Source organism: Cariama cristata, unplaced genomic scaffold, assembly GCF_000690535.1.
Source record: "Cariama cristata isolate BGI_N322 unplaced genomic scaffold, ASM69053v1 scaffold3241, whole genome shotgun sequence".
NCBI classification, from domain to species: Eukaryota; Metazoa; Chordata; class Aves; order Cariamiformes; family Cariamidae; genus Cariama; species Cariama cristata.
Genome location: NW_009597348.1, coordinates 1,662 through 25,193, shown reverse-complemented (window position 1 = coordinate 25,193; position 23,532 = coordinate 1,662). Strand labels below are relative to the sequence as shown.

General features: G+C 47.6%; 1 protein-coding gene across 1 annotated transcript; it reads left to right on the top strand.

Annotated features, from left to right (window-relative positions):
* Window positions 1-310: 310 nt before the first annotated feature.
* Window positions 311-23,117, top strand: LOC104168272 (collagen alpha-1(XIV) chain-like; the record flags this gene model as incomplete). The annotated part of the gene is made up of 19 exons (XM_009708815.1): window positions 311-491; window positions 949-1,108; window positions 3,225-3,318; window positions 4,403-4,576; window positions 5,541-5,701; window positions 6,898-7,027; window positions 8,500-8,616; window positions 9,167-9,322; window positions 9,455-9,544; window positions 9,837-9,953; window positions 12,088-12,234; window positions 12,438-12,557; window positions 13,194-13,352; window positions 14,573-14,701; window positions 15,019-15,168; window positions 15,886-16,023; window positions 16,464-16,610; window positions 21,686-21,825; window positions 22,994-23,117. Coding segments are annotated over 19 exons (2,634 nt in total), but the record flags the coding sequence as incomplete, so codon positions are not given.
* Window positions 23,118-23,532: the final 415 nt, after the last annotated feature.

The following is a 23,532-nucleotide window of genomic DNA, read 5'->3' as shown; positions in this document are numbered from 1 at the left end:
GCATCCCCTTGCTTCCAGGATGTCCTACAGACCTGCACGTTTTGATGGGTCTGGGTCTCAGTGTTTATACTTCAAATGAGAAACTTCCCCTAGGTAAGAACAGCAAAATGGGGAATTAGGAGCAAATTAAAGAGAACAAAGCAGCCTGTCGCTCTGGGAAGTCCATGATTATCCACTTCATTGGGCCTAATCATGGTCTCTCTTCCTTAGCTGCAGTATCTTGGGGGTTCACATGACTCAGAGCGGTTTGTCTCCTGGCTGGCTCATTGCATGGTGTGGGATGAACCTTCCTGTCCCTCTTCTTCCTCAGCATGCAGGACAGCGGAGGTGGCCGACATTTTGTTCCTCGTGGGGCAGTCACAGGGCACAGGGAGGGAGAGCTCCCGGCTGGTCAAGGACTTCATTGGCAGCATGGCCCGTTCCTTTGAAAACGTGGTGATGGGCAAAGGAGGCATCCGGCTGGCGGTGGCACTCTACGGGGAGAAACCAAGGTGGGTCAGTCCATCCTCAACCCCTAGCACTCAGGTTTCTATAGCCCTATAGCTCTAGATGGGCAACCATGTCCCCATGGTTAAAGAGCTCTTGCTGTTCTGCTGAAGCATTGCAAGAGCAGAGCAAGAGCTCAACTGCCAGCAATGTCACCAGAGTCTAGAGGTGCTCAGCCATTGGGAACTCTTTCAGGGCAGGGAGGATGATATTTAACACAGCTACAAGAAATTCCCCACCATCCAATTTTAGATACTGTTTTATGCTATCAGGGCTCTGGGGCTCATACCCTAGACTCCCCTGATGACTGCAAGGAAGACTTCTTTCCTATATACAAGCCTAGTGTGACCAGCTAAATGTCAACGTTATTGCTGGTTATTAGCATCATCAATCCATCCTTGCTGTAAAAACAGTGTTTTCTTGCTCTTTATTCAGCCATATTCCCCCATTTCTCATTCCCAGGATGGGTATTGAGCTCACAGATTATGTGACCATCGAAGAAATGCTGGTTGCAATTCAGGATCTCTCCTTCAAAGGAGGCAACTTAAAAACAGGGTCAGCCCTAGCATTTGCAGCTCACACCATGTCTCGCCTGGACACGCTGCAAGAGGATGCAGCAAAGGTAAGCAACCTTCTGTGATGACTTCCCTGGTATCATCCTTGGTAGGGATTAGACCTCTTACTTCTTTACCCGAAGGCATGAATGAGCGGTTTTGTTTTTATTTATCCCATCTGATTTTTGGCTTGCATTTGAGGTACCTCATTTAGGAGATCACTCAGCTTCAGGTCACTTTATCAGTGACAGAAAGAGACAGGCACCTCCAGATTCGCTTTTTAAAAATGCTCGTATTTCCCCATGGATTGCAGAGGAACTCAGCGCCCTAGTCTTAACGCCTCCAGATGTGTCCCTGCATAAGCTAACTGAGCAGCTGCAAGGCATGATTAAGACAAGGAGAGAAGTTATGGTGTTGGTGCAGGTAGCTGTTGCTAACAGTCTGTGCATAGCCATTCCGATTACAGAGAGTGGCCGTAGAGTTAGCATCTTACTCGAAAAGCAGACACGTTGCAGTGTCTTTACCTTTCAGACATCAGTTCTGGGTCTGGTTTCTTCGGATCATTTTTAAAAAAATTATTTTGTTCATAATTTCTAAGGGGCTCTGAGGATGCTGAGGATGCTAAGGAGAAGGCGCTGCATTCTGGTTTGCTCTGCAGGCTGTACGGAACAGTTCACTCTGCTCTGCTCTGACGGTAGCTGGTCTTGAAATCAAGAAGGGGTGTCCTGATTTCAGCTGGGATAGAGTTAATTTTCTTCCTAGTAGCTGATAGGAACAGTGTTGTGGTTTGGATTTAGTGTGAGAATAATGCTGATAACACACTGATGTTTTTAGTTGTTGCTAAGTAGTGGTTATACTAAGCCAAGGACTTTTCAGCTTCTCATGCCCAGCCAGTGAGAAGGCTGGAGGGGCACAAGAAGCTGGGAGGGGACACAGCCAGGACCGCTGACCCCAACTGCCCAAAGGGATATTCCATACCATGTGGCATCACGCTCAGAATATAAGCTGGGGGGAAAGCTGGTCAGGGGCTGCTGCTCAGGAACTGGCTGGACATCAGTCGGTGAGTGGTGAGCAATTGCATTGTGCATCACTTGTTTTGTATATTCTAATTATTTTTTTAATTATTATTCTTACCATTATGATTATTTTCTTCCTTTTCTGTCCTATCAAACTGTCTTTATCTCAACCCACGAGTTTTGTCACTTACACCCTTCCAATTCTCTCCCCTATCTCACCAGAGGGGGAGTGAGCGAACGGCTGTGTGGGGCTTAGTTGCTGGCTGGGGTTAAACCACAAGAAGGGGGCAGCTGCATGGGGAGTGGATAAACCCCAAGAATCGAGTCTGAAACTATGACAGCCAGCTTTTGCCTCCCATGGGCCTCCCATTTGCAACTTGGTGTTCCACCTTCTCCTTTGCTCTGATCCTGCATGCCAAATGTGGTCTGATCAATCTGTGGACTGATCCATGCAATCAGTGTGGTGTGATCAGTGTGGTCAATGAGACCTGTTTTGAGTTGCAAAGCAGGAGAGAGAACATGATCCTACAGGTCGGATGTGTTACCCACCTCATCCACATGCTTAAAGGTGCTGCAGCAGGATATATCTTCATTCTAGCATCCCATGCACCAGCTGTATCTCCTGCTACGTGATCTGACATGGGACTGCCTAAAAAGCTTCAAAGGTCTGGGGTTGCTGAGTTGGCTGTCACTTAAACCCAGGCTGTGGCCGAGAGAGTTTCTTACCACCTGATAGCACCATCCAGGTGCCAGTGGCCAAGTGTGTTGTCCAGGGCGCAGCTGAGTCCTCCTTTAAGAGCTGTTCTTGTGAACTTGTAGGGGTGAATCCTGTCTCTGTGCTGGTGTTAATCTCGTTCTGGACCCAGAGTTACTGCCTCAAGCAGAGGTAAGGCACAGTCAGGCAGGTGGAGACATGCAGAGAAGATGCTGACGTGAGCAGCAGTGTTTATGCTCTGCTTCCTTCCCAGCTCATGGTCATGAAAGCTGATTTCATGTGAGTAACCCCAGAGGTGTGGGTTATAAAAGGATTTTTTTTCAAGGCCTATCCCTTTAGAGAGATGGACTTCATCCAAGGTCTGGCTTGTCAGTGTGAAAATCCTACAACTGTGTGTGTGACCTCTTCATGTCATGCTCTTTCATTCTCTGTTTCTTACACCAATTCTCGTAGGTAGTTGTTTTGATCACGGACGGGAAATCTGATGACTCAGTTGAAGATGAAGCCCGGGTCCTGCAGGATGGAGGGGTGACGGTGTTTGCTGTAGGTACGTACAGACACACTGTTACATGGAGCATTGCCACCAAATGCTGTGTGTGCACCAACACACAATCAAGCTACACCCTGGGGAAGATGCCTGATGCACAAACCTCTAAAAACTGCACCCATCCCCAGGCTCAGTCACTAGCAACTACTGCAAGTACAAGAAAATCACATCTGTGCTGTGCTTGGGTATTTTTTGTTGTTGTCAATAGCTGATTTATTCAGTGGAAATCTGTGGTTTTGCATCTGTCAAAACTACTTGCGAATTCAGGAGGAGTTCAATAAATAGTTCCATAAAAGTCAAAATGTTTTGATGTGACATTTTCAAAAATGAAATGTTTTTACTTTTGAAGGTTTCTCTTAATGGGGTTCAGAGACCAACTTCAGCTATGTTAAAAACGTCCATCAGCATAATTCCATGGGCAAGGAAAAATTTCAGCATCCCCCCACCCCCAAGAGCTAAATACAGCCATTTATTACAAGTCAAATCCTTCCCTTTCACCAAACTTTTCAGGGCAGAAGAAGAGGATAATGGTGGTGTTTCATTGTAGAGAGCAACTAAGCCAATTTGGGCAAATGTGAGATGAAAATTAGGGAGGGTTGGTTTGTTGACGGGTTGTCCCCCCATTTTTTTAATTCAACCACAGGAAAATCCTGCGATTTTCATACAGCCTCCCAAAGTCCCACCTTCTGCTTACCCATCAGAAGGGCAGAAATGTCTCTGTATCCAATGAGGAGGATGAGGCCAGATCCTGCTCTGCTCCTTTTCACTCTCCACCCCAAGAGAGCTTTCCACCTCTCAGCCCATTAGCAGCCAAGTACCCTGGGGCAATCTCTAACATGCCTCTGGAGAAAACCTTGATCTCTTTTCCTTGATGGAAGAGGCTTCATCTGCTCCACCACTGCCCATCCAGCTTGTGTGTCCATTCCTTGTTTCATCCTTTGCCAAGGGCAGCACAACTCCAAAGCTGGTGTAAAACTCAAACCAGCACATTGCTCCCACTTGCCCTTGACAGCCCTTGCCAATGCCTAGCCTGCCCCACGGATGGTGTTTAATGTCCTCCTTTCCTCTTCTTTTCTTCATCTAGGAATTAAGGATGCTGACAAGAATGAACTGAACCAAATAGCTTCAGAGCCCACTGCAGAGCATGTGCTTTACGTTGAAGATTTTCACCTGCTCCACAACGTGGCCCCCAAACTCTCTCGAAGGCTCTGTTTCACTGCCTCAGAGCCACCACGACCCGTCAAACAGACTGTGCAAGGTGGGTCAGGGCTCCCCCTGTATCATGCTTTCCACCTGCTTGAACCAGACCCTTCCCAGTCCCTGGATGTGCCAACCACACCATGGAGATGGACCTCCCACATCCCCTCTGTTCATCACAAGGGAGCTTTAGGGGTTGGATGACCCTAGAGGAGCTGCCAGCTCATGGAGCATCTGTTGCTTGGGGGCAGTGGTCCTCTGTATTTAGCTTGTGTCTGCATCTCTGTGGTTTGTCTGGTCCTACCAGATCCTGAAAGTCTTGCTGCTACTTCAAACAAAAGGAGCAGCAATGGGCTATGGCAGCATTTCTGCCCCTTAGGGGCTTTCATGGTGGGCCTCTCATGGTTAACTCCGGCAGCACAGCTCAGGTCTCAGGAAGAACTTCATTCCTTGCGGAAGACACAAAGAACAGACAAAGAGATCTCCAAAGAGATCTAGATCTCTCCCGAAAGAGATACTGGTGTTGCAGTGAATCTAGAAGTGGTGGCAATGAATTCCTGCCCCCCTCTTGGCACACAAACTCATGAGAAGATGAGTTAAAAGCTTAGGGCAGAGCTTGGGAGAACTTCATCTGAGTCCTTAAAGGGCCTTTTTTTGCTTTCTCTGTGGTTCTGTAGCGCTTTGGGACTTCCTGTGATGTTTCATGTAGAGTTCAAGCTTTCTGGCTGAATATTCTCTGGTGGCAGTAAGGAGGAGGGCAGGAAGGAGCTGATACCCTATGCTTTAAGCAGGTGTTCACATGGGAAATGTAGCCAGAACCAGTTTTATTTTCCCTTCTTGTGCTGTCAAGCAAATTGCCAAAAGAAAACCTGCTTGCATGGCACTCTCAGTCTAAGTGAGTGCCATCTATACCCAAGGCTTTCTCTGCACTGAATATGTTAACTGTAGCGATAAACAGCCTGCACATGTCCACCACTGGTGTCATCACGGTCCAAACCAAAGGCTTTTCCTTTCTCTTTTTGCAGCTGAGAAGATCATCGGCCCCCAGAATCTGCATGTCAGTGAGCACAGCCACAGCTCGCTGCGACTCACGTGGATGCCAGCTACAGGGAGGGTGACGGGGTACCGTGTCCATCTGCATCCCTTGCTTCCTTCAAGACAGACAGTTTCAGAGGACTCGCAGCAGGTAGACTTGCATTCCCATTTTGCAGAGCACCAGTTGCAGGTCTCGGTGTTAATGGTTAGTCCTCTGCTGAGCCTGCTGATGGCACAGCCTGGTTAGGAGATAGCACCACGTCCCTCAGCCATCCCGGTCACAGCCCAGTGCATTGGCATAAATTCCTGCAGCTTGAAGTGAAGGTCTGTATTTGCATGTGTGTCAATTGCTCGTGCTGATTTTGGCATTGCTGTTGTGGTGAGATGGAGTTTCTGGGGGTGACAGGGAGGAAGGTAGGGTGGTAGAAGGATGTGGCATGAACTGGCACAAACTCCATTGGGATGGTAAGAACAGGTCAATGGGAAGCACTCTTTCTCTCCATACCTCTGCAATACCACCTCTCAAATAGGCCCATCCAGCTTCCCTAGCAGTATCCCCTGTTCCTCTTGCTGCCAAGATTGTTCATCTTGGTAAGATGACTGTGTGGTTTGCTTTTCGATTTGCTATGCCCTTGTGTGAGGGATGCTGCCATGTGCGTCAGCTCACTTCGGTTCAGCTTGGTCACTGCACAAAGTTTGAGAGCAAGATTGAAGGACAGAAGATGTATGCCTAAAAGCTTGATTTCTAATAATAGAACAAAGCTATGAAAGCATAAATTATTAAAGTTAAGATTATTAATTGTATTAATTATTAAGATTATATTTAACAAGAATGATCATCCTTGGCTGCTTCAGAATCTCATAAGAACATAGTGAAAACACAGTTGTGTCTACCTCTCTTGCCCTCAGGTTATCTTGAAATCTCCCTGTATGAGCTTAAAAGAAACTTTCTTTGCCATAGATGGTTGCTTTTCCTCCATTTTTTTTCAAGGGGATTGGGGACCACCCTCACCCTTACGCATGCTCTTTTTTCCTGGGCTAACTCATGAAAGCCACCAATGGCACTGTCCTGTGTCAGTGCTACGCCCATTGTGAACCCAGATATTATTTGAGGCTCACCCTTACGCATGCTCTTTTTTCCTGAGCTAACTCATGAAACCCACTGATGGCACTGTCCTATGTCATTTGAGGATCGCAGTGTTCTCAGTTAGCCTGTTTTAAGAGGTTTCTGCTCGTGGAAGTCACCTTGCATCATATGTGAAGCCTCGTGCTCCTAACCTGTTGCAAGCAGGGGGGTCTTCTACTGTCATGGAGGTGTAATGATGTCCTTTGTCCCCTGTGTGACAGATTGTGGTGGATGGTGACAAAAGTACTGTGCTGGTGACCGATCTGAAACCCAACACCAAGTATGTCTTCACAGTGAGGGCCGTCTATGCAGATGCCCTTGGGGAGTCAGCAGCTGTCAAGGGGAAAACAAGTGAGTGTCTCTTCTGCAGTCATCCCGGTGTGTTCCTTGTCTGTGTGGGCACAGGAGAAAACCCACCCCAAAACTGTACATGCGAGGGGTGAGGGATGGAGAGGTAGGAATGGATAGGAGGAACATCTGTGCAAATGTCCATGGTGTGGGGTGCAGGGTTGTGAGTGGGTGCAGAGTAACCTATGTGGTTAACCCACTTAAAAGCATAGGGTGCAGCCTGCGGGATAGCTCACATCATCTGATTTAATAACCAGCAGGATTTAAAAAATCCGGGCTGGGATTCAGTTAGTGTAACACCCATGTAACTGGGATAAGAAAGCTTTTGGAGACCATGGGTTGGGAAACACAGACATGAGTTTTACGGAGAGATCTATATTCTAAACACCTTGTTTCAGAAGTAGATGGTCCAAAATATTTGGGTTGGTACAGTGTGTGTGCTTAGGGCTTCATTTCACTCAAGATGAACACCAAGGTGGTATGATCATGGCCTTTAGGAAATGCCCCAAGTAGTGATCTCTGGTATCACAAAATGACCTAGGCTTCCTCTGCATTACAACCTGCCGTGCCAAATTCCTTTGCTGTCACATGGCTGACTGTAATGACAAGGTTCTTGGAAATAAAGGAGCAAATTCACTCTTCGCCAAACCCTGGAGTGCAAAACGCTGGGGTCAAATGTGATGGATGGAGCAGGTGTAGGAGTCTCTGCACTACTTTAAGGGGTTTTAAGAGTTCAAGGGGTGCACTAATTCCACTTCCCTCCCTGTTTTGGATGAAGCGCCAAGTCTGCTTTGTCTGAGGGGTTTTGAAAAGAATTATTCCTTTTTTCCTTGTCTTTTGTTTGTTTCCCCACCTCCCACGATGTCTTAAATTGTTTGTCTTCTTGAGGGAGGATCTCCGACAGGATGAATAAATAAAGCGCCTCAATGAGGTTGATTCATATCTACTTGCCAAGAATAAGATGGAATGTCTTTATGGGTGGAAATAAAGTCATTTGATCTCTTCTCTTATGCCCAAACATAAAGCCAGAGGCAGAAGCTATAAATCTGTCTGCCGTGGCTGGCAGGATCAAAATGAGCTCCTCTTTGTAAGAGTTGCATCCATAGGTGCAAGTTTGATTCGTGTGTCCTTGCCCAGTCTGCATGAAACCACTGCGGAGTGGAAACCACCACCTCCTCTCTGCTCAGGAGGAAATGCCTTGTGGGTAGATATTTCACAGTTCCCAACACCATTCAAAGAGGAAGCCCACAAGCACTCTGCCTTGGGGGTTTTCAGCTCACTTTTCAAACAGACGAGGGGTTGGTTAAGAGGGGAAGGTTGCTTTTCAGGATTCAGCTGAGAGAACAGGAAGAATTGGTGCTGCTCACCTTTGGGTTTTTTTGTCCATGAAAGCAAAAGATTTCCAAGGATCTTTGCCATGGCACTTTATTACAGCACTGTCACATCAAATTCTGCAATATTTTTGTACCCCAAAGCACCTGTGCCTCCAGTCACTAATTTCCGTGTGATAGAAGAAGGACTTTTTAGCTTGAAGGTGGCTTGGACACCTCCACTGGGCAAACTGGAGGGCTACAAGATCTACATCCCCAGAGGTGAGTTCAGAATTTATTAATTTTCCTTGGAGTTTGCTTTAAAAGGAGCAGTGACCCAAGGACGAGAAAGGTGCCATTTTGTCCAAGAAACAATGCACCACAGAGCTCTTGGCATTACTCTGGAAGGAGGCCAGGTTAGCCTCTTCCAGACGGTAGGGTTCCTCCAGGACAGAAGAAGAGAGTCCTTTGAAGGACTTTCTTTTGAAGAACAAGATGAGGATGATGCTATGGATACCTTGTACCCATTTGCACTGTCACATCCAGACCTACCATGGATGTTTTTCATACTGAAGTGTCTGCTTTGGTGTAAGTTCAAGCCTTTGATATGTCCCACACTCACTTCTGTGTGATTTGGAGGGCTGGGGACAGCAGGGATATGTCAAGCCTTAGCCACAGACATAACCCTCAGCAACATCACATGGGTTGAGGGACCACGCACTTGAACCAGCTCCTATGCATGCTCTTCACCGTGTTGTGAAGACATTACCATGGGATGTAGACCTTATGCAGTGGGAAGGCTTTGCCATCACTCTCCTCCTTGATTTTGCAGCCAACAGACCAGGAATGACCTACGAACAGGTTCTGCGGGGCGATGTCTCTTCCCATGTGCTGGATAATTTGCAGGAGGATAGAGAATACAGCATCAGCATCTATGCAGTGTACCCGCAGGGGCCAAGCCAGCCTGTGGCTGCTGTGGGGAGAACATGTAAGAGGTTTGACTCTGTGGTTCGTTCTTTCTTGCCTTGGGCACTGTGTTCACACACTTTGCTGTTGATAAGCACCTCTCAGTTGGTGGGTGCAGCAACTACCTGTGCATCAAAGGGGCAGCATTCAGCAGGTCCTTCCAGCCTTGAGCCTTGCTCTTCCCCCATCACATGCATGGACATGGACACCCTGGAACACCATCATGCTGCTTGGGGGACGAAGGGTGGGAGATCTGCTAGAGCCTCACTGGCCCTCCCGTTTTGCACCCACACTGCATAAAGCAAGCGAGGTTGGTGCATTAGAGGCATTGGTCCTGGAAAGCAATGGTCACAGATTTGTTTTCACCACTGCTTTTATGAGATGCCTTCAGCCTGGTAGGCAGGGCAGGAGCCCTTGGAAATCTCTTTCCTGCTGGCAGATGGGCTGGAGGAACAACAATGCAGGGAGGGCAGCCAGGAAAATCCTCCACTGGCAATGAGGTGCTTTGAAAGTTTTGTTCCCTGTCCTCCTTCCAGTGAAGCTCCTGCCTGTGAAAAGCATCTTGCTGCAGAATGAGACCACCGACACACTGCAAGCAAGGTGGAGCCCTGTCCGGGGAGCAACGGGGTACAGACTCACCTGGACATCAGCAGGTAAAGACTCAGGAATGGGGTGCATGCATTAGTGAGCAGGGAGATGGAGAGACAGGAGCTGTGAGATCCCCAGGTGCTGGGTGCACTGACACCTTCTGTGTCCAGCTATGCAACAAGAAGTTGGAGGGAACCAGGTCTTTTTGGGTCTGTGAATGGTGGAGTTGTCTGTACATGGGGATAAATCAGCAACTTGCAACAGAGAACCATACCGTAGGCATTGATGGTAAACTCTGCCGTGGACGCAAAGATACCTGCTGTGGCTCTGCATAAGCAAACTAACAGGTATCCAGCCTTGTTAACATGGTCTTAGTGCTGGATTTGCTGGACCTGAGTAGCTCTGGAAAGGGTTAATAGCTGGAGAGAAGCTGGTAAAGTACTCCAGGCAGAGCTGTAGCCACAGCCCCTGAGCATCTGGGGTTACCCCCTTTTTGGGGCAACAGGTACTATCACATTACAGACTGGAAGTGCCTGTGCTTGTTGCTTTTCTCTCTGCAGCACCAAGACCTGTCTTCATCTCCCGGCATCCTGTAATACATCCTCATTCTCAGACAAATTTTGGTGTTTGCAGACAGATCTACATTTGCAGCTGGAACCTCTCCCCTGCCCTGAACCCAAACATATTTTCATTGCTGGTGTGGGGGAGCAGAAGTTAGAAATTCAGGTTTGATGGCATATTTTGGCCTTGGGAGATGGATGTTTCTGTGGTTCAAAGACGAGATGGGATGTCAGGACACCTGCGTTCCATCACAGGCTTTGAATAAATAGCACACTTTCCTCTGGCTCAGTTCACCTGGTAATGAAATAAGGAGACATCTCCTACCAGGGGAGTGGGGGTTAGTTGGAGAACAGCTCCAAAGGTCATCAGAAGGGAAAAATCTTTACAGGAAAGATATAAAACTGTTTTTATTGCTTTGTAATGAATTATTCTCTGGAAAAAATCACGGCATGTCCCAAAACTCAGCTGTTTGCCCAGTCCTTGCTCAATACCTTGGCTAGAAATGGAGCACACGTATGCTCAGCCTGCCATGTCTTTGGAGTGGGGACTCCGCTTCCTGAGGAGACAGTCCTCAGATGAAGTGGCAAGGGCACATCACCTCCGCTCTGGGTTTGCTCTTTCTGAATAGTTCTTTCACCTGGTACCGGTTCACCCCAAGTCCAAGGGTGGCAAAAATCCCAAGGGGCAGCCCACCCTCACCACTGGGCCCTACGGGGTCCTCCTCCCACGCTCCATCCCATCCCAGGGCCATGCATTACAGGTGCAGTGGCGTTGGGACCCAGACACTTTCTGCCCATCCCCATGCAGCACTGGAGGGGTTTGATTTTTCTTCTCTGACTTCTAAGACAGAGAATAGATAAACATAAACGAGCAGCTGATGTGGAAAGGTCCCTGGCGTGGGGTGGGAGAAGGGGGATGGTGCTCAGGGGGGTGGTGGAGCAGAAGATGGGGACATGGCACCCTCCAGTGACCGAACTGCAAATGGCAGCTTCCCCCCCAAAAGCCCAACGTACTGCTGCCTGCACCTCTCTGCCCAGCTAAAACGGGGTGTGATCCCCAGGGGTTAGGTTTTAACTCTTCTCCTGCCGTACCGAGAGCTTTAGCTGAGCATTTTTTAGTCCTCAACAAGGATACAGAAATGAGAAAATATCTTTTGTGGCATCAGTTGGCTCCAGTGTCCTGCAGGGAAGGCAAGGGGGCTCCAGCACCGAGTCACCCAGGGCTGGGCAGGGTGTGGGCCCTCTTACAGGACTGCTCGCAGACCCATACGTGGCCATTTGTGTGTTGCTACTTCATTTATTTTCTTTGGCCTGCAAAGCCCTGAGTTGCCTTGACCTATTGGTGGTCACCAAGGTCTGCCCAAGTGGCTGTGGGTTATTTCTACCTGCATATGCATTAGCTCCTCAACCAAGATTTGTGCTTGTTGCACTAAGCCCTGTCCCTACCATCTTTGGCTTGAGGACCTTGCCAGCAGCTGTGCAAGCCAGGAGCATGAAATGCCATTCAGTCTCACACACTGTGTAGTTCTCAAGTGGTTGTTCGCGTGATTTGCCCCGACCCTCGCCAACAAAGAGACCCAAGGAGGGTGGTCCTCCTTGGTCTGACCCACCGGCGCCCAGACATCATTTCCCTTTGCAGAGGGCAGCATCCAGGACGTGAACCTCAGCAACACCTACAGCTACTACATGATCCAGGGGCTACAACCTGGCACAGAGTACACCGTCACCATCAACCCCATCTTTGGGGATGTTGAGGGGCCAGTAGTGAGCGATAAAGCAACGACGGGTGAGTGCCCTGCAGTAGGGGTGGGAGCCAAGCAGAGACGGATGGGGGTCAGGCTGTGCTAGCAGCAGAGAGCTGGTGTTGTTTGTAGTCACCACGCTGCCTGTCATCTGGTGCAGAAAGCCATCTGGGTCATTGCAGTTTTTGGGGGCCACTTAGGAGCTGTTGGGACCTTGATGCAACTGGGCAACTCTGCTGTCTTGCAGTGGCGTCAAGCACCGTCCAGATGCTGAAAGTGAGTGAGATATCCATCAACAGTGCTCTGGTCTCCTGGGACTCGGTTGCTGGGGCCACGGGGTACCGAGTGGCTTGGGGTCCTACACCAGGTAAGATCCTGCTCTCCTCCAGCCTGCATCGCCTCCACCTCCTTCTGTAGCATGGGAGATAAGGCACTGGGAACCTCAGGGATGGTGGGTGTAAGGGCAGGTCCAGCTCATTAACTGATCTGGGCAGTTTCTCCCACAACTTTGGGCATGAACTGAAACCTAAAATTATTCCTGGACCTGACCCACAATGGCAGCAGGCAGGGTCCCTGCAGCAACTACGTTCAGCCTGACCCCAGGACAAGACATAGAGCAAGAGTCCTACACCACCTTACCTGGTCCTCCGGGAGGAGAGGGGGCAGGTCATCTAGTACAGGGACGTTGCAACTCCCTGCAGATGCTGGGGAGGAACACAGTACATGCCCACATTACTGTAGGCCCTGGATGTGAGAGCTGGTTTGGTTCTTTCAGCTCATCTCTGCTGGTTTGGGTCCTTTAGTCATTCGAATTCCCAAATAAATAACCATAGGAAAATTCTCTCTTGCCCCAGTGCACACACGGGTGTCCTACAAGAGAGGTTCAGCTGCGTCAGAGATGGAGTGCTGGGGAAAACGTGGTGTCTTTCCCAGTATGCAACAGAGCTGCTCTCCAGACTCTTCAGTCTTTATCCACTTCTATTTTATTTTCTCTCTTCCAAAGAGTTCTTTGATAAAGACCGTCCTCGCCAGCTGGCCCTCAACAAGTCGATCACAGCCTACCAGCTCCGCAACCTGGCCCATGACACCGAGTATGTGATTTCCCTGTATGTGCTCTTTGGCTCGGTGCAGGGACCGGGGATCACAACCTCAGCCAGGACATGTGAGTATGGGCAGGATATTCAAGTAGCTACCACAGCACACAACCCTTGCGTATCTGGTTCAACCTTGTGTATCCCTACAAAGGCCTTACACTGTACCTCCTGCACTCCACTCCCATCATCTTCCCCTCATGTCAGGGGCACCTTGGTGGTGGTCCTCTGCCCTGCCAGCCTGCTGTGCCTGGGGGGTGAGGCTGTGAATCCCAAAGACTCTAGGTTTTCTGCCTAGGAGTCTTCAGGTGCAAACTAGAGTCAATGTGCTCTGCAGTGGATGTGTTCATGTGCTGTGGGCTTGGGCAGAGCTTCAGATACGAACTGCTCAATCTGCAATCACTGAACTTCCACGCATCCCAAAATCCAGACCAATGGCCAAAGTCCTGAACATTGTCAAAGAGTCCAGCTGAAAAAGAGATGAGAGTTGGGGAGATTCTGCTGTAGGGAGCCATAGGGAGATAAAGGGAGAGGAACATCCTAATGTGGTGCTTTCTGCCTAGTGACAAGGGCTGTCCCCTGCCTCACAGAAGGGAGAACTCCAAAGGGCTGCACTGGAAGATCAGGTTCCCTGGACAAGAGGCAGCAGGTGCACATTCTTCATGTAAAATAGGGAAAGGCAGTGGTCTAGTTGATGGCCAGAGCTTGTCCCTCTATGGCAAACTTCTGGGTTGCTGTGTCCCTCAGGCCAGGGAGGGAAGGCAGCAATGCTAAGCATGATGATGAGAAAGCAGAGGTGAGACTTGCACAGTACCAGATGTATCCTTGGAGAGGTTTCAAAGTGGCAGAAGGTGACTAGCAGCCCTGGAATACAGTATGGAGATAATGGGCTGACCCTTGTGAAGAAGAGCACAGGCACACACTGATGTTCAGCACCTGTGGGAGCTCTGGGTGGATCTTCGACCCTGCAGGCAGTGTGTGGGCACTGAGATCTGGATCTCATGACCCCCTGGCTCCCTGTACTGCCTGTCCTGGGCTCGCAGAGGTGCTCCCACCTGGATCTAGAGCAGAATATGCTCCCTGGTGCTAAGTGAGGTAGGATGTACATGCGTGGGCCAGACCTCAAGCAGTACAAACTGGTGTCTCTCCAGGTGAGGATGATGAGACACTGAGGATAAGCAAAGATAGCGCTTTTAACCCTTTTATATAATTTTGGCCTCATTATACTTCCAATGAGAAGCCCTGTTGGACAGTAGCCAGGGCACTGTCTAATGCTGTCCTCACCTTGCAGCTCCTCTTGGCTACGTCTCCAATTTCAAGGTGACGTCCTACACCAGCACAAGCCTGTCTATGGCATGGAGTGCCACAGCAGCTGCCACCAAATTCAAAGTCACCTGGAGCCCTGTGGGAGCAGGCAAAGGTGAGCAGAGAAAGGGCACACATGCTTGTTCCTGGCACAGACCCATGTCTTTGGCCATGGCCATGGGAGGGCCTTTCCAAACTCCTCATCTACTGCCTGGAGTAGGAAAGAGATCTCACTATTGAGAAACATGGTTCTCAGTCTGCACCCATGGGCCATGGCTCCTTCTCTCTTTGTATTCATGCTTTTCTATTTATGAAGATAATCCCCAAAACTCTGAAACAATAGTACAGCAAGGAGTGGCTATTTCCTTTGGAGGGGATGCCACCAGCCTCACTGGTGAGCTACAGGCTCTGAAATATTCCTTTTTCTAACAGGAAAACAGGTTGCCAGGACTCAGTACCTGGGCAGTAGGGTGTTGACTTACCAGATCGACCACTTGCTGCCTGACACCCTGTATAAAGTCAGCGTTCGGGCTGTCTTCAGCAAGACCGAGGGGCCCGAGGTGACTCTGACTCACCGCACAGGTATGTCCTGGTGGAACAAGCCTCTTTGTGTTGGGATTCAAAGGATAGATTCGTGGTCTTGTGCATTGCATGTTGATGGTGGAGTGGCACAAGCAGCCCTCATAGCTGGTAGCAACCATCCACCCACAGCTGTTGCCATGGGTAGGAGCGGATGCATCCTTTTGGCATGTTAAACAGAATTGGCATAGGTAGGCAACCCTGGATATATTAACACACTCCCCAGTCTTATTTATCCACAGCCACCTCAGGAAGGTAGGAGCCCCTCTGCAGGCATCCCTCAGGGTCAACTCACCAGCGTGCACTCTTGAGGTTTGCCATTCCTTGATTTGTGGCTCTGCCTCTTCAAACTTGGGATCCTGAATCCTTTCAGTGTCCTTTTCATATGAGTTCATCTGAATTACAGTTCTCCGTGGTGTTTGAAGATGCATCTGGATGATCCGTCATCTCATGGCCCCCTCCTCATGTCCCTGTGTCATATCACCAGAGTTTGGTGCAGGTGGTAGGAGATGTGGATGAGATCCCTTGACTTAACTGCATAGTGCTCCTCTCCACGGATTCATTAGGAAATACAGCCTGGCATCCCTGGATAATGTCTGGAAAGCAGATGTTGCATGAATACCCAAATCTTTCTTCAGCACCATAGCTTAGAACCATGAACTTGGTGCTGTGTAACTTGAGCTGTTTCTTCAGACATCTTACCCTGGTTCATTTTTGCAGCATCTTTTGCAGACTCCAACACCATCCAGACCATCCAGGATCTGAGGATTACTGACACTGGCATAAATAGTTTGAAGCTCTCTTGGAGGAGGCTCCCTGGGGTAACTCACTATAAGATATCCTGGGTGCCATTCGATGGTAAGAAACTTGGTCTTTTAGTCAGGTGTGGTATAAGGACAGAGCACAAGGAACCCCAGAAAACAGGAGCTTAGCTCATTCCTTTACCCAGAGATGACTGGGGTAGATGGAGACTGTAATGTCCACAGGGGCAAGTTGAGGCCCTGTAACTGAGCCAGGTTTTAGCCTCTAACAAAGATATCCATTGGATACAGGCATAGTTGGGATTTGGGAAGTCAAAGAAGTGGTTCCCTTCCAGCAGTGCATGTGATGCCTTTGTGACCAGATCTCTCACCCGCCCGTGCCTCAGTTTCCTCATGTGCAAAATGAGGTCATAACACTCCTCCCTGGCCAGATCCCGTAAGAGCTGTGTGAAGAAGCTGCTGTAACCATGGTTGTTAATAGCAATTACCTTGCCCTTTCTATGTACACTGTGGGTTTTTTTGAATGTCTCCTCTTAGGTGGCTTGGAAACCTCCCAGCTGGTTGCAGCAGAGACAGTCTCCTTCACGATCCCCAGACTGAAGGAGAGCACCACCTACACCATCTGCATGTCTGCAGTGATCAGGGGACAGGAGGGAAGCCCCACGCTTCTCACAGCCAAAACCTGTGAGTACAGGACCACTGGATGGAGACAAGAGCATCTCCACATTAGTGCTGGGGGCTGTCTCCTTCTAGGAGCTGTGATGGGAGGCGAGGATGGAAGAAGAGCAATATTGGCTGATAGACACCTTATTACTTCTCAAGTCCCACCAGCCAGCATGCCAAAAAACGTGCATTGGTCCTTTCTTCTTATTACTGAGCAACGTTGGGACTTTGCCTGTCTTCTCCTGGCAGTAATCACTATGAGATGCTATTTTTGCGGTACATTGTCTTGGAATTACTTCTTTAGTTACAATATCTTGACCATTTCCAGTAGATAAAGGCAAACATCACTCATGATGCTGTGGCATCATGCAGCTTGATTGATGCTGCAGAACAGGCAGATTTGGAGCTCAAATGGTGGAGAAGACCACAGGTATGGAGCCAATGCTGTGGTTTCAAGGAGCACTAACATCTGACACAAGCGAGCAGGCAAAAGCTTTATTGCCCATCCCAACAGCTCAAATTTCACGATCAGTTTAGAGAAACACCCAGCAGTCCAGGTTGAAGATCTGCCAACAGTTATTTGCTAAAACTCCACCAATTCCCACCAGCTGAGGATCTGATCTGATTCAGCTTTCTGGAAAACCCCTAAAGTGCTGTAAGGACTCCTTCCTTTCACCAGAAACATGGTATTTTAGGAGGCAGAAGGTCTCCAAAGCTGTTTGCAGGCTAAGATGTGTTTCCTGGCACACACATCTTTGCACCCTGGGGTAGATATCATCTGAGAGATTCACCAGCAGCTGCAGCTGTGGAAAAGCGTAGGGGAGATGTGCTTCATGGTCATCATTTCTATCTGGACTTTCTGCCTTTGATTTCAGTGGGGCCAGGATTTGTACTTCCCAAAGGATGCATCAGCTTCCTTTCAGCTCGATCGAGCTTTCAGTGGTAGCTTCTACCCACCCTAAGCTTTGTTTCTTTCTTTTCCAACAGTGGATTTACCCAAAGTGACTGATTTCACAGTGCAGGAGGCTGCAGAGACCAGCGTTTTGCTGACTTGGATGACTGTTCCTGGAGCATCTACGTACCTATTAACATGGCGCTTGTCCTCAGGTAATGGGGTTTTTTTGGGGGATAAGGATGGCTTGTAATTTGGTCCCCTCATGTGTGAGCTGCCCCATCACCCATGGGGATCTGAGGATGGAGCAAGGACATATCTGGCTTGACCTGTGGTCTGTTTGATTCAGTACCTGGTCTTAGAGACAGCTGATGCTGCAGAAGATGCAAGTGTAAGGTATTAAAGGAGAAATTTCTTTCCACCACCAGCCTTAAGTGGCTGCTGTTTCTTCAGGTGTCATGAGTTGTGTCTCCAAGTGCTGCCCAGTTTGACCAGGGGTAAATGATGTTGCCACTGCTGGCATCAACACTGTTCCTTCTTTTGAACCAGTCTGGACCCTGTTTGGCAGGAGAACAGAGAGCTGACCATGAGGGCTTCCATACATCGTGTCTCTTCATCTCAGCTTCTTCATTTGGGTGAAAAAGAGAGGGGAAAATGGAAGCTGGCCCACTGAGAAGGCTCACAAGATGACCCATTTGGCCATTGCAAAATTCTCGAGGGGAGAAAAAGGAGATGTGAAAATTGCTTAGGAAAAAGCCTGCTGATTGGCATTATCGGTGTCTCTTCCTGTAGAGTCACTACCTGTCCATCAGGGATAATTGCAGTGAACTAAAAAAAGGTTGGTTTTTGTCATCCGTACAACCTTAATTCTTATCAGTTTAAAAGCTTTGCTATATGGTAAAGAGCTTTTAAAACTTTCTTAATCATTGCTCACAATTTCTAGTGTATATTTCTTTTTCCGATTGATTTGGCCTTACAGGGTTTGCCTTTTTAAAGCACCAGCTATATTACTTTTTCCTGGAGTGGGCTTAAACCTCTTTGAATATAGCAAGTTTCCTGTCATTGTTGCTTCAGCCACTAACTTTTTGCTAGGGATCAGTTCATCTTCACAAGTCAATAAAGAAAATGAATCTGACACAATTCCCCTGTGCTCCCTGCAGTGCTTTTTGAGTTACCAGGTCGTCAGCTTTAATTTTTTTTAATTCCAAGGACATTTTGGTATTGGCAGCTTAAGACTTGCAGCATATGTCAGTCAGGATGAAGTCTCCTGTGGTAGCAGCATTTTTTTGCTCTACATATTATGGATAAGTGATTAGGGAACTGAACATTCTGTTCTCTAGGGTGATTTAAGTGATCTAATGTAACTGGTCCCCTCCTGTGCCATACTGTTAAAATATCGACCCATAAGTATTCAAAAATCATTGGTTTCAGAGTTGTCAGGGGCTCAGAAATGGATAATACCATGTCTGACAGTCCCCCTGTGCCCTCACTCGATCGATCCTTCTGAAATAGGTTTATAACTATTGATTTAACATTCTAATCAAATTAATCTTGCCACCACATTTCAATAGTACCAATGAGATCAAATTTATGCTCATAGGTGAGTAATTCCAATTTCTCTTGTTTAATTATCCAGGCTGCCAGCATTAGTGTATAAAGGCAATTAAGAATTTTGTCTCTTTTTTTTGTCTCCTGGTGCCTTGATTAATTTTCTTCTCCGTGACTTGATTTTTTTCTAAATGAGTGCTCATCCATTACCCATTTACCGTGCCCCCCTTTTAAGCTCATTTAATGGCCTCCTTCCTGCCAGCTGACTCTAGCCAACATGCCCTATAAAAGAGTGAGTCTCCTTCTATGCAGCTTGAGGTTGTCCCAGCTGTAGACCTCCTCTGTCCAGTGTTACACAAAACCAAACCCATGTATGTCAACAGGGCTCCATCCAGAGCCAGACTTCCTCCCCCATGCAACAGGAAGGACCTTGGAGAAGTTCAGCTGGATGTTGCCCTCCTCTCTCTTCTTTCTACCTTCTCTTTACCGTTCTTGGAGCACCAAAGTCATAGTTTTCTTATCCACCTAATCAATACAAGCTCGTTTAATCTTGCATTTACACCTTGAGCCTCACAGTCTCTTGTCCCTTGCAAAACATCAGCTTCATTCTTCGTAGAAAATCGTCCCTAGCAAAGACCGTGTTCCTTCTCCAAAGGCTGCACACTTCTTCCTGCATGTGCCTGCCAGTCTTGTGCTGGGCATCCCTCCCTGGGTATGATGCAGGTATCTTCTACCTTAGTCCACCAGCGAAGTCTTCTTCCTGTCCCAGAGTACATGTGGTAGCCATACACTGCTTCTCATCGTGTGAAATCCCCGTTATGTGAAACAAAGGGGTTTAGTGCTACACAATGGCATAGCTGCAAAAGGAAAAGTAGCTGAACTTGCCTGTTTGGGGGTCTAGGCAGGCAGGGTGGGTGGTGGACTGCCATAGAGCTGTGCTTCAGCAGAGCTGTAAACTTGGGTTTCATATGGCAAATCTCTTCAGACAAGGTAGTATGCATCTAAACCAGTTATTATTATTGTGACTTCCCTACCCAAAAGGAGGAGAGTAGAAGAGTTTGTGTCAAACTGCAAGAGGGATTTTTTTTTTTTCCCTAAAGAAGGAAAACCTCCCTTCCAAAATTTTTTGGGAATAATTGAGAACATTTAATGAAAATGAAATAGATTATTTACACCAAATTAATTTCTTTCTGTAGAAACTGAGCTTCTTTTATTTTTTTAAGGGAAAATGCTATCTCAGAATGAAAAGGTGCAAGTTTCACTTTAAACAGCATCAAAACTCATCACTCAGTATTTCCAAAATAAGACACTTATAAAATGTCAAAACATTATTATGACATTTTCATAGATTTTTCCTATCATTTTTTAAATTGAAACTATCTGTTGTATGCAACCAAATTTCTCAAGTAAATTTGATTCTACTTTTCAACAAACTTTCTATTCATTAACAAATAAGAATCCTGTTTCTATATGTGCTAACTGCTGCAAACAATTAGTCTATCACAGAGCTCAGCCTCGGACACCATGTGGACCAAATGCCCTCTCTAATCAATCACTTGTACAAATTCCAATTTTCTTTGCCTGTTCATGTACTCAAGAACTCCCTTGTCAGATGCAAGCATTATTTCATCTGGTTTAGGACCTGACCATTGCAGTTTGCAAACATGTCTTACCGAGAGCCTCTGCTCTGAAGCCCAGGACTCATCTTGTCCCCAAGCTCCTGTTTGCCAAATGTGGTGTCATTAGAAGATGGGATACTACAGAAATGGGAGTTATTTTGAGTTTCTCTGGCTCACAGTCAATGCATGTTTCTTCCTTTTTCACAGCTTCTAATCTTTCCCAGGAACTGTTATCAGCAGCTTCTAGATCATATCGAGTAACAGGACTGAGTGCCAAAGAAATGTATTTGTTTTCTATAAGACCAGTCTTTGGAGACACAGAGGGACCAGAGACAACACTCCTTGGACAAACAGGTATGAAGGCTGGAGACTTATGTTGCAGTTTTACCTAGGTAACTGCTATTGAGGCTAATTTCTTGGCTTCTCTACCCTTCTGTCACTTTGCTAGATAGTGACATCATAACTAAAAGAGGTTTAAAAAGCACCTTTTGTGTTTGCCTCTTACAGTGGGACCTCACAGAGAGTCACCTGCACCAATCACTCCAGTGACTTCTACAAAATTGGATACGATGAGATTCCCATCCGTATCTTCTAGCAATGTCCAGACAACTCTGCCACTGGCCACCACCACAAAGCTACCACCAACCCCAGAGACCCCACTATTGACCACTGTAGTGTCTGCACTGCTGACAACTCTCCCTGGGCCAAGTGAGTGTATATTCGTGTGTGATTTGATGATGATGTAGCAGTAGGTCAAAACCACCAGGGACCATGGTCTTCTCTCATCTCAGGAGCCAAAACTAGTCTTTATTCATTCAGTAGTGAGAGTGGACAATGTCAGGGAGAGGGAAAACACAAACCCCATGAAATGCAGTGAAGCTCTCAGCACTACCCTGTGGGGTGAAGGTGCTGCCTGCTCACTCACCAACACTTGGCATCACAAGAGGTATTGGGTTTGTTTTCTTGCTCTGAACACGAAGAAACATGTTTCTGCTTTAGGACCTCCAGCTTACGGAGATCCTCTCTTCCCTCTGCAGTCTGTGGCAAGTTCAAAGCAGACATTGGGTTCCTGGTAGACGAGTCCTCGAGTATTGGCCAGAGCAATTTCAATAAAGTGAAGGATTTCCTCTTCTGGATCATTTCCTATTTCCCTAAGATTGGACCTGAAGGGACACAGGCAAGATTTTGTTATTCTGTTTCCTGAAGGTGTTTTCCTTCCAAGTGTTCACCTTTTGCTCATCCCTGTGATGAGAGCAGTCTGCTTGCTTACATGTTGTGGATCATAAAGGCTAAGCATTCTGCCTAAAGACATGTGTATGTCCAGCAAAGACATGACTAAAAGTCTCCTAAATGTCAGCTTACTCCTTTAGATATATTTCCATTTCTTGGCTATTTTTCCAAGACTGAGTCATCAGGAATAAAGCAAATCCCAGACCTACTGAAATGCTGTCTGGGTTGTGGAACCTAGGAGCATGTCAGGTGCGTGTCCCCCTCTAGGACCCCCTTTCTGCCCATGTCCAGACTGCTAATGGTTAGAGACCCAGGTGGGGGCCCAGGTGGGAAATGCTGCACATGCCAGCAGCTGCCTCCTCTAGACAAGCAGAGGAGCAGACCCCCAGGCAGTGCTGTGAAACATCTCAAGGGCAAATGAAGTCTACAGCAATAAACGACAACTCAGCAAAGCTAATGGGAAGACTCAGCAGATAATTTATTTTGGGTCGTTTGTGTTTAATTGTGTTTGAACTAGCCCTTTGAAAGAGAGACCTACATAGCTCCCTTTCAGTTGATCAGGAAATGGCAACTTCTTGCACTCTTTGCTTGCAGGTAGTCTTGAAGGTTTAGGTACCTTATGAAGTTACCCTGGGTTAACAAATAATTCTGTGGAGATGAAGACATTTTGATTTAGGTGGCTATAGTATGAGCCGAGTAGCTGGCCTCCTTTTGCAGTCAACAGAGATCAAGGGTTTAGTTCAGGGGGGGACGGGTGCTGCCATGGGAGGTGCTGCAGCAGGAGATGCTCCCACCCAGCCATGAGCTGCCCAAAATGTGCCAGTCTCCCATCGGTCCTGTGCTGTATCCACCAGCCTGTGCAGAAATCTCTGATGCCCTAGAGAGTCTGAAATAGTACCTTGCCTACCCTTAAGCGTATGGATTGTGCCCTGTGTGCCTGCCAACCTGACAGCCATTTTTGTGCCTGTTTTCAGTCTGCAAGAAACACAACCTCTTTCCACTCCTGTTGCACTGCAACTAGTTGTATTATCTAACTCAAGGCAGTTTATCAAGTGATCGCACATTTGCTGTGTGCCTGAACCCTCCACATTTTTTAACCCCCTTTTCTTTGGCAGGTTGCTGTTGCTCAATACAGTGAGGAGCCCAGGGCAGCCTTCTACTTCAACCAGCACCGTGACCGCAACAGCGCCCTGAAAGCCGTCAAGGAACTGCGCTATGCTGGAGGCAACACAAAAACAGGTGTGTATGGGTGAGCTGCACACATGGGGTGGACATTCCAGCCCAAGACAGAGGCTGGAGGCCAGGGAAAGCATTTGAGTGTTTTGAACCCTTTTACTTGGTTAGAAAGTTATGGCCCAAAGTTCTTTAATATTTGAGAACAGAGGATTGAATTTAGTTTTATTTCCAGGGATGGTCTTTCCAAATAGCCTGATGTTCTTTATCCATGTCCTAGTTTAACTGCTGGGTTTCTCTTCATTATTTTATAACCTTGCCTGCACTTCAGGGAGTTTTTTATACCTGGCTTGGAGACAAAACCCATAAACATTAGATAAGGATAGCTCATGCTGAAGCATCCTTATTGCCCACTGTATGCACATTTTAATCCGCAACTTCCAACAGTTACTGCTTTGTTACCCTAACAACAAAACAATGT